Below are 12184 nucleotides of genomic sequence, written 5' to 3' on the forward strand. Positions count from 1 at the left end.
TGTGCAAATATACTGTATTTAACAAAAATACAGTGTCCAACAAAGTGCAGTGCAGTCTCTTCTTGAATAATAAATAAAAAAACATAAATATCAATGAACATTTCAATTTATAAACATAAATAAAAACACAGTCAGGATTATTTCCTCTTTTGCCTCTTCCTCAGTGTCTCCTCACCTTCTCTCTCATCTTCCCTTCTCACTCTCCTAATGTCTTGCAGCAGGTTAGAGATGCCAGCGAATGTGCTCAGCGTTCTGGCTCTCCCTTGCCCCAGTCACTTCAATCAGCACCCAATGTGACCTTCTGCTGCCATCCTTCAATGTCCAAAGGCTTACATGAGCCCTGATTGTGCCTGCTTCTCAACTGAACAGTGGCAATACACCAAGGCAGTTCTGTACTTCTGAGTGGTGGCTCTGAGGCTAGGGATCTGCACTGGCAATCGGACAGTTGCCGGGTTCGAATCCCTGTAAATGCCAATAGGGACTCTGCTCTGTTGGGCCCTTAACCTGCAATTGCTCAGCGCTTTGAGTAGTGAGAAAAGCGCTATATAAATACAAAGTATTATTAATTATTATTATTACCCTTGCTGTGCCATGGGGTTGCCCAAACTCTTTTCCTCCAGTCCCTTGAACTGTTTGCAGCACAATCTTGCTCACTACCTTTTCCTCAGTTTTTACCTTCTTCCCACAACCCCCCTCTCTGTCCTACTCCGGCTCCTTTCAGCCTCTGTGGGTGCAGGTGGGCTCCGCTTAACGACCCACGGAATGTCAATGAGGAAACCAGTCAGACTGATTGTACCTTCACTTCACGTGTAAACGAGAACGGCCAATTTCCTCATCAGTGATTACGGGACCAATCGGCTTTGCATCCACGTGCACCAACACCCACCATGCCTGAGCTCACTGTTTTGATTCTAAAAAACTTGCACACTTCCATAGACCCCTTACTCACTTGACCACAAGTAAATAGGAGAAACAGAGAGACCAGAGAAGACAGAATTGGAAGTGACATGATAAGAATAGGTCTCGTCCCAGGGAATGGCCAATACCACAACAAATTATTTGGGGGATAGAGAGAGGGACCAACAACCTAGGCAAACCTAGAAAAATGCCAATGATAATAATGAAATAAAATAGTGTAATGGTTACCATTTCTGCCTCACAGCTGCCTCCCAGCCCCAGCCCAGTTATTGTCTGTGTCCTTTTCAATTCTCCCCATTTTTCTCAGGCTAATTTGGGCTTCTTTCAAATCTCAAAGACAACTGGGTTATAAACAGGCTTACCATGAGAAAGTGAGTCTTACGATAGACTGGCCTTCCATCCTGCCTTAACAGAGATACAATTGCTACTTTTGTGAGCTAATGGTGCATCAATTACTTTGTTGAATCCTGTAAAATTTTCTTTGAAATGTAATTTAAAGATTGCCACACTGCTGATAAAATGCTAAGTGTAAGTATTGAATGCAGTGCACTAAATCCAATGTCAAAAGCCTCTTGTTTGTCTCTTTTCCAGGGTGGTATTTATGTATTTACTCTTCTAGACCATTTTGCAGCAGGAACATCAATTCTCTTTGGAGTGCTTATTGAAGCAATTGGTATTGCGTGGTTTTATGGTAAGGCAGCCTTAGCTTTCATGTCCAGAAATTCTGATTTTGTATTAGTGCCTAAATACAATATTGACTGGTTGAAAATTTTGTTCTTACTGGGGAATTCCAAATAGACTGTACTGCCATTTTTTCTGGATGTCTACAAATTTATATCCTAACTTCATATGTGCATAGAATCCTACCTATCTTATCTTATCTACTCAAAATGTATATTCAGAGATAAATAAAATGTAAAATTATGAATGCAGTTTCTTAAATGTAATATTTTATAGTCTGAAGAGATAGAATATTGTGTGGTTGTATTAATACATTCCTTTAAAAAGTCAATGGAGTTAGAAGTGTCTACATTATTGTATGTATTTATTCCCAATACCATTTATAATTGAATTAAAATATCGCCATCAAACCATAAAATATACATATTCAGAGTTTTCTGCTAAAGCACATTTTCTGAAATCTTGCATCTTTTTCTCAAAACAGTAAACATAAAACCTCACTCTCAAACTACATTCACAAAATTCTAGAAAGTTGATTCAGTTCATCTGGACATAGTATTTTCCAGGGAGAAACGTTACATCACTCATCCAAGTGACTTCCTCAGTCTCAGTTGACTGCAGGTTCCTCCAACCTTATAAACAGTACCTTTGCAAAATGACCGAAACTAGCACCATTGACTAACAATGGGCCGTGTGATCAATGATATGCAAATTGTCCATTGATCAAGTTTGGTAGATTTTTATTAAAATGTGATAAGTAGTTATATGGAGAATACGTAGTTTTTCAAGTCGTTAATAGTATTTTCAACCTAATTTTCATTCTGCTTTTCCAGGTGTTCTGGTTATTTAATTGATTATTTACTAATTAGCAGGTCTGACACTGAAGTCGTTGCTGCTTTCATCATCCTGGGTGTCTTCTCTGCTTATTGTTAATTGTCATTATTAGGGATAAATGAAGGGAGCAAACTACACAGAAATATAATAGGAAAACAACAAAAGAGAGTTAAGCATTTAGAGCTGTAGACAAAAATAGAAATATTCCTAAATGTCTTTGTTTTATCTTGGTAGAAGTAATATATATTGCTCTGCTTTCCCCTATTGTATTATTAATATGTAGCCTCTGTCAGAATGCCTAATCTCCCCTACTTACCACTGTTTATAAGGTATTATAGTATATAACTTATCCCCACCTTCCCTTCTACTGTATATCTATAGGCAATTCCATCCATCCATCCATCCACTTTCCAACCCGCTGAATCCGAACACAGGGTCACGGGGGTCTGCTGGAGCCAATCCCAGCCAACACAGGGCACAAGGCAGGAACCAATCCCAGGCAGGGTGCCAACCCACCGCAGTATAGGCAATTAGGTGTAGTAAAAAGACAAGCAGGAATTAAGTTACACATAAAACAATGTATTATTGGTAATATTCATAAATAATAACAATATGCAAAGTACATTTGAATACTGGCAACCATACAACCTGATTAAATGGTGATGTGTAGTTTCAGGCGACACACAGACTTGTTAGTTATTTAAAATGTCTCTAGTTAAGGCATCATTCAGCTTTCTTCAGAACAGGCCGTATGTCTGTTCCAAAATGGCTACCAAGCTGTGGTCTCCATTGTGTTGTCCTTTCAGTTCATGGTGTGATGGTCTTCATCAGATGTTAGTCAGAGAGATACTTCTTCATCATATGTTGGTTAGTAAGAGAGATAGAGTGTGGTTGAGCAAGCAGATTTATAGATTCTCTGTTCAACCCCTAGAGCCAATAGGACACCATGGTACTTAAAAGCTTCTTATCCATGCCAATTCCAAACAGCCATACTTCAGACCAATGTGGGAATACAACATCTTAAAATCTGCCACCCGCCAAGACCATATGTTAAAGTAACCTGGCTTCCTTGCGGGGGTTGAAACTCAGTCGTAAAAGGGGGGGCAAACACGAATGCCTCTAACTAATGTAACACTAAATTACATTGCTTTGCCTAAATTACAAATAAAGACATACAAAATATTTATCAAGCTTTATGCAAAATCTCACATCACAACAGTCTTATAAACGTAAAAACCATACTGTTGTGTTGTTCTGAATGCAGAATAAGAGAAGAGTAACAAAGACCAGCTAATTACATGAGATCAGTTGTTATCACTGATTGTGAATCTGATTGGAACGAAAACCTGCAGCCACAGGGGGTCCCCAGGACCAAATCTGGGAACCACTGGTCTGTGACAGTAGTTTGAATTTCTACTCTTTGTCTTGCTCTTCCATTGCCCCCTCTTCCTCTTCATTCTCTTTGCCCCTTTCCTCTACCACATCGTACCCCACCTCTTACACCAGCGAAAGGCAACCTTTTTCGAGTTGCGGCGCACTAAGTCCAAAAATTTTCTTTCGCAGCGCACCTGAGGGACTGCCCATAAATAAAGTCGTGACGACATAATCTATGGACAATCGCCAATAAAAACAGTTAATTTTACAAGTTTGAAAGACATTTTATTAATAAAGGAATCAAAGGATAAATCTTAAATTTAATTAATGTGAACGTTGAGATTGTTTTTCAGCACATATGAGATTGATGCGAGGATCAATTTTCGAAAGACAGACACGCATTTCCTTGTCGATCATTTGAAGTCTCTCGCGTTTCTTAGACTTCATTTCCGTAAGCGTTGAAAAACCTTGCTCACAGATATAAGAGCTTCCAAAAGTTCAAAAACACTAGCAATTTTAAATATTTTACAAATGTTTTCGCGGCGCCCCTAGAAAATTCCACGGCACACCGGTTGCCCGACAGTGTCTTACACGCATACGTCCTCAGCATCTCGGATGATTTCTGTCCATTGTTGACATGAACCTTCAACAACACTGTGTGCACGCTGAACTGGCTGATATTGGTTGCGTCACAATCATTTGAAACACGTGCGATTAATTTTGAGTCAGTGTTTTATTTATGACAGCTGTGCTTTATTTGTGTTATCTTTTCCCACTTGGGGTTACCGTTATGCATCAATGTAGTGCAAAATGTTTTTTATTGCATGAGATTCATGTGTAGAGTTTCGCAAAAAGGGGTCAATGAGACCTGCAAATTGTGTTTCACTAGGTGAAAACTGCTTATGGTATTGTCAAAAGAGTGAATGATTCAAGAAATGAGTTCAGGCCAATGACTTTTTGGTTCACAGAATGGCGGTTTAGTGTTTTGGCAAATCAGAATAACTGTCATAGCATTTATAGTCTAAATGTGCAGAGACATACACCATACATGGGAACCATACACCAAAGTCACAAGGTCTGTTTTCAGAGTATCTCGAATATCATGGTGAAGTAGCCACAAAGCTTCTTCTCAATCAACACAGTCTTTATCCGTTTCATTTTCATTTTCAGCTTTATTTGTCTATGTAACAAGCACAATTGAAGAAAAGAAAGAAGTAACATTAAATGCATTCTGGGGTGTGGAGATATACGAAGCAATAAATAAAAAGCAGTACTATCTGCACCAGGGAAAGCAGACAGAATGTAAACTGCAATAACGAGATATGCTGTTATGAAAGCCATTGCTCAGGGCAACGCAAAGATGTGCTAAGAGCTAAAGCCTCTCCTAAAACACCAGTTCATTACAGGGGAATAACACCATTAACATAATACTACAAAGAACAATACAAAAATACAATTGGCAATAATGAAAAAAATGTATTTTAAACAATTAAAATGCGATGGTGCTTTCAGAGCTCAGTCCTGGCCCCCATAATCTTATATTGCAAAACCACATTATGAAAATGAAAGTGTGGACATTTCCAAAGGTTCTCTCCTAATACCACCAGTCCTCCTTTGTATTTGACCAATAAGATGAAAGATTATGCATTGCGGGGCTTTGCAACTGAGAAACCTTGAATGTGGATTCTGTAGAAATATGTGCATTAAGATAGGACCCGTCATTTATTATATTTGTTCTATATTAAGTTAAAAGATATTTTGTTGCATTTGGCTGGCAGTGTTATCATATACAAGTCGATAATCCTTTCCATGTAGCTTTTGAAATTTTTAAAAAGTATACATTGTGGCAGACGGCCAGGACACCACTATAATGGAAGGTCCAGGGGAGAGAGGAGCCTATTCAGAGCACTGGAAGACAGCCCCCCTGGAGTGCAGCAGTCCCACAGGTTTAGAGCATGGAAGCTCAAACTTTCTGGGGCTCTTGGCCACCACCAGGGGGTGCCTGGAGAAGCACTTCCAGGTGTCGCAGAAGTAGGTCAACAAGCACCTGGAGTACTTCCGAGTGACTTATAAAGGAGGCAGCGGCCACTATTCGGGGAGTCAGAATCAGGACAAGGTGGAGGTGTGGAGGAAAGAAAGAAAGAAAGAAAGAAAGAAAGAAAGAAAGAAAGAAAGAAAGAAAGAAAGAAAGAAAGAAAGAAAGAAAGAAGTGCTTGGTGCTGAGGAGCAAGGCAAAAGCGCTTCCCCAGCTCTGAATAAATGTGTGTTGTGTCCTGGACTTGTGTCTCTGCTGGTGCGCCCCCTGGTGGTTCACAATATATAGATGCTACTGATGTTTTGCATTTGACTTGAAATGTTATAAAATACATGTTGCTAAAGCTGTTAATAACTGTGTTTTTATATGGCCAATACATTAGTACAATTCTGAGATGTATGACAGTGTTCCTGTCTCTGCCGTTTTATTGTTGTTAGGTTGCCCCACTTATATAATGTGCTTAAATGATAGCAGTACAATGGGTAATTATTTTTAAGGTCTCACAATTATGGTTTTCCCAATTGTTTGTTACAAAGGCTCATGTTGTTTACAGTTTCTCAGCTCGCCTTGCCTATGGACATTTTGTAGTTTTTTCTCTTGCAATAAAGGCCTTTACCGTTCATGCAAATCCATTCCTTGAGCATGGGAAAGGCGCTATATAAATAAAATGTATTATTATTATTATTATTATTATTATTATTATTATTATTATTATGAATAATGATAGAATAATTAAAAACTAGACTGTTATAATCCTTTTACTTTCCACACATAGTCTATAACTTCTTTTCCTATTTGTACTATATAGACTACGTAAGGCATCGTTTGTTAATGAAAAATTAAAGTATGACACAATAAACCAAAATTGTTTGTACATACTGCTAGCTCAGTACATTTGGAAAGTTCAGGAAACTCACGTGCTGCATCAGGTCTGCCATAATTCTTAATGTTACACCAGACGACAATGCCAAAACATAAAAGCTTAACCCTTGACACCTGTCTCGTTCCTTTGTCAGTCCCATTCTTTCTTTCCTTGTATTAATTTTTGTCAAAAAATTGTTTCCACAAAAATTTTTAAAAAATCTTACATTATATATATATATATATATATATATATATATGTATATATATATATATATATATATATATATATATATATATATATATATGGAAGAGAAGGTCATATTTGCTGCTGGAGATCCACAAAGGGAGAAGATGAATCACGTATCATAAAGTATCATCAGAGGATAATGCTTAGACTTACAAAAATCAAAGGCAATATATAGCAAAAGTTACATATGGGGGGGGGGTGGGGTTATTGGTTGTAAAGATTTTATTTATTATGAGCATGTTCTTCTTGAGTTTGCATATGCTGGGTTTATGTCCAAATGTCTGTTGATGGCGTTTTCATTTGATAGCCAAGATTCAGCTTTTGCTATATATTGCCTTTGATTCTTGTAAGTCTAAGCATTATCCTCTGATGAAGGCCCCTGGCAGGGGCTGAAAGCTCAGGAATAAAAACTACTTTATGATACATGATTCATTTTCTCCCTTTGTGGATCTCCATCTGCAAATATATATATATATATATATATATATATATATATATATATATATATATATATATATATACATAAATGAGACATAGGTATATTCCCCTCTGTCCTTATTTATATGAAGAAATTTTTCAAACACAATCAATAAGTAAGCAAATAACTAAAAGCGCTGTAGAATGTGATAATGTGAATTTCCCCTTGGGATTAATAAAGTATCTATCTATCTATCTAATAAATAACTAATAACAAACATAAATGTAAATAGAAATAATTAAATGTGTCATGAAATGCATATTTTTGTTGCTTGCTAATTTATGTATTTAATTATTCATTTTTTATTTCTGTGACACTGCACACAAAATGAAAAAAGTCTGAATTACTGTAAAACTGAAGTGATTCAGGGTGTTCATAAGAAATGTAATGATTTGCATCATGATATAGAAGTATATCCATCCATCCATCCATCCATTTTCCAACCCGCTGAATCCGAACACAGGGTCACGGGGGTCTGCTGGAGCCAATCCCAGCCAACACAGGGCACAAGGCAGGAACCAATCCTGGGCACGGTGCCAACCCACCGCAGAACACACACAAACACACCCACACACCAAGCACACACTAGGGCCAATTTAGAATCGCCAATCCACCTAGGGTTAGGGTTAATATCATAAACAAGAATAGCTGCATCAAATAATTGAAATATCCAAATGTATGCTTTTAGCATAAATGTTTAAACTCTAACTATTCTTGATTGTAATAGAAATTTGTTATTTTCCACCCTCTGATAGACATCCATTGAGGGTTAGATCCCTAATAAAGGATCAAAGATCAAAAATAATGTCATATTCATAATCACTGACCTTGAAATAGCCTCAAACAATATGAATGAATATGTTGAAATTTGTGTTTTTAAAGTTCTCTGAGTGACTCTCAGAGGGCTTGAACCATGAGTAAAGAATAACATTTTAAAATGATTTGTGATCATCCATCCATCCATCCATTATCCAACCCGCTATATCCTAACACAGGGTGATGGGAGTCTGCTGGAGCCAATCCCAGCTAACACAGGGCACAAGGCAGGAACAAATCCCTGGGCAGGGCGCCAGCCCACCGCAGGGCACACACACACCAAGCACACATTAGGGACAATTTAGGATTGCCAATGCACCTAACCTGCATGTCTTTGGACTGTGGGAGGAAACCCATGCAGACACGGGGAGAACATGCAAACTCCACGCAGGGAGGACCCGGGAAGTAAACCCAAGTCTCCTTACTGCGAGGCAGCAGCGCTACCACTGTGCCACCATGCCACCCTATTTGTGATCAGCACCCTCAAAATTTAATAAAACAACACCTTTACATGGCTATATTACCGATCCACATTTTTTTTGAAGTTTTGTGAAAAGGAGTAACTATGGACCCCTGGTGTCCATTAGAGGGTGAACCTCTAAGGTCAGTTGATGTGGCATGCACAACTTCAAGTCCCTGGTTCACTCTTAACCATTAAGGCACAGTGGTAGCCCTGCTGTAAGTTAACCCCCGTTCACATCCCTCTCCCTCCCAGCATGGAGTTTGCATGTTCTCCCTCTATGTGTGTGGGTTTTCTCTGTGTGCGCCGGTTTCCTCCCACTATCCAAAGACATACAGGTTTGGTGACTTGAAATTGACCCTTGTGTGTGTTTGGTGTGCAAGTGTGTGTTTGTTTGCACTGTTATGGACTGGCACTCTGTCCAGAGTTTGTTCCTGTCTTGCTCCCTTTGCTAGCTGGGATAGACTCCAGAACCCACCATGACCCTAGAGTGTGCTGCTCCTTGATTGGTGAATCGTCAGTAGAGCGGCTAATTTCATGTTGCGTGAGGTATCACAGAAATCAATAAATTAAACACATACTAATAACCAACAAATATATTTGAAACATATTTAATTATGTTCTACTGACATTTCATGTTGTTATTCTTTATTTTCACATTTCATAGCACTTTTTGAGGGGTATTTATTTATTCACAATTTTGCCTGAAATATTCCTCCATGTAGAGCAGAGTTTCCCAAACTCGGTCCTGGGGACCTCCAGTGGCTGCAGGTTTTTGTTCCAACTAAATTGACAATCGGTGATAATAATCGATAACAACTGATCTCATTTAATTAGCTGGTCTTTTTTTTTACTCTTCTCTTATTCTGCATTCAGAAAAACAGTATGGTTTTTACATTTATAAGACATTTAGAAATATCCCTACTTTTTTTCTAAAGCTATAAATGCTTAACTCTGTTATTGTTGTTTTCTTTTCATTTTCTCCTTTACCTGTGCAGTTTGCTCCCTTCATTTATCCCTAATAGTGACAATTAACAATATGCAGAGAAGACACGCAGGACGATGAAAGCTGCAAAAACTTCAGTGTCAGACCTGCTAATTAGTAAATAATCAATTAAATAGCCAGAATACCTGGAAAAACAGAAAGAAAATTAGGTTGAAAATACTGTTAACAACCTAAAAAAACTACATATTCCCCATATAACTTTAATACAGTAAATTTACTGACAAAATAATTTGTATTTGTATATTATTTCATTTAGTAATTATTGTAGACCTTCTACTAACGTTCTTGGCTATTAACAAAATGTGTTAAAGTCTGAAATATATCCTGTGTTAATGTTCCTGATTAGCACCACACTAGTTCAGATGGAACAGTGTGAGGTTTTTTTATGGTGGCTGGAGTGCCAATTCTGCCACCAACCCCCAGGTTTTTCCCCTTCCTACATGCAGGGCTGGATGCAGATTAACGTCATACCCAGGATGGAGCAGTTGCAGGTTAAGGGCCTTGCTCAAGGGTCCAACGAAGTAGAGTCACTTTTAGCCTTTACAGGATTCGAACCAGCAACCTTCCGATTGCCTCAGCCTCAGAGCCACCACTCCGCCCAATATATATGAATGCAGGTTAAAAATTCTAAACTCTATGTGTACATTACTGTATGAGGTACACACAACTTGAAATGAGACCATTACTTTGCTGCTTCTACAGTAAACCTCTCTATTATTAAAGAAAATCTTGAGAAGAGACTTTTTCAAGTCCTGTGAGACGAGACTCGCCCGTGGTCCACTCACCTCTCATTCGTATGAATGCTTTTGTCAGACACAGTTCCTGCTCTCTCAGCTCTTAATAATTTTAATGTTTTCCTCACTTTAAGTTCCCAATAAAAGACGACTTATTATGTACAAATCTTATTGAAAAGTTTCATCCCGAAGGGTTATCAACAGAAGAAATGAGTTCATGGACAATCCTAGCACAGAGAAACGATGAAGTCAAATGAATTAACGCGAAAATTGTCGATCGGTTACACGGCAATAACATGTAAAATTCTAACAGGCGACAAGAAAGCTAATGTAGTACATCTTCTGCAGATAACATTAGTCACCAAAGGAGATCTTGATATGCCATTCGTATTAAAACGTTTACAGTTTTCCATTACAATAGCTTTTTCTATGACAATTAACAAATCACGGACAAACATTTGAAAAAGTTGGTTTATTTATTAGAGAGAAAGAAACGATATTCACTCACGGCAGTTAAACGTTGCATTGTCACGATGTAACTCCAAACACACAATCAAAATTCAATGTGATATTGATGAAAAGTTAATTAAAAAAATTACTGAAGTTTTACAGTAAAAGTGTAAGTTTAAAAAGTATTTTTGTGTTAATTTCAAAGCCAAACAGAACGAAAATGTATAACACAACAAATACCTCTAATGCAACATGAAGCACAATTTTCTCTCAATTTATTATGTTTTACTGTTTTTTACTATGGCTAATTACTCGCTGTAATATAAAATGGTTAGTTCTATTATGCATATGTAACAATTCCCATAAAAATAACAATCTGTTTAAATTGTACATCCACTTCCCCATACGCGAGCGGCAGATCCGCGAAGTGGCTAGTGTGTAGCGCCCACCCGGGGATTGGCGAGTGAAGTGAGCAGGGGGCAGAGCTCCCTAGTTATTTATTAAACAATTCATACATTCTTCAGATCACGTCAGTAATGTTAAACATGAAAAAATATACATGGTAGTTCCCAGTAATGATAAAACCTCCACATTAATTTACCATTGAAAAAAAAAAATTCTCGGATGATCCACATTATTTTTTTTTCTACAAGAACGTCAACCTTTTTTTCCAGAGTTTTGCTCCACGTTCAGGCTAGATTTATGCTTCAAATAGATGGCAAAGTTTGCCTGGTGAGAATTTTGACAAAACCAGCATATATTAAGGCAGGGGTCTCCAACTCCGGTGCTGGAGAGCTACTGTGGCTGCAGGTTTTCATTCTAACCCTTTTCTTAATTAGTGATCAGATTTTGCTGCTAATTAACTCTTTGCCTTAATTTTAATTTATGCACAACTTAAGACTCAGGCCCCTTAATTATTTATTTTTTCCTTAATTAGCAACCAAACAATATTAAGACACAAAATGAACCAATACATAAACAACAACCTGCGTCCATCACACAATAACTGAAAATAAAGAAAGGTGAAGGCTTCCTCAGTAATGTCGATCTGCTCAGGTCCAGAAAACATTTTGACAGCGCTCTTAAAAAAGAAAATCTACAGTTTTGAAAATGTCTGCCATGGCAGAATGAGCACCATGGAATTAAATATGATAGATATTTGGAATAAGCTACCAAGTAGGGTGGTAGACAGTAAGACGTTGGGGACTTTCAAAACTCGACTTGATGTTTTTTTGGAAGAAATAAGTGGATAGGACTGGCGAGCTTTGTTGGGCTGAATGGCCTGTT

At 37.9% G+C, this 12184-nt stretch overlaps 1 protein-coding gene across 1 annotated transcript in view; it reads left to right on the forward strand.

The window, feature by feature from the left end:
- The window catches only part of slc6a3 (solute carrier family 6 member 3), a 119255-nt gene that overhangs the window by 85755 nt on the left and 21316 nt on the right, over positions 1 to 12184 (forward strand). Inside the window, exon 10 of the mRNA XM_051935692.1 lies at positions 1510 to 1609. Within this exon, the coding sequence (XP_051791652.1) occupies positions 1510 to 1609 (100 nt within the window). The remainder of the gene's footprint in view (positions 1 to 1509; positions 1610 to 12184) is intronic.

Source organism: Erpetoichthys calabaricus, chromosome 13 (genome assembly GCF_900747795.2).
Source record: "Erpetoichthys calabaricus chromosome 13, fErpCal1.3, whole genome shotgun sequence".
Taxonomy (NCBI): Eukaryota; Metazoa; Chordata; class Cladistia; order Polypteriformes; family Polypteridae; genus Erpetoichthys; species Erpetoichthys calabaricus.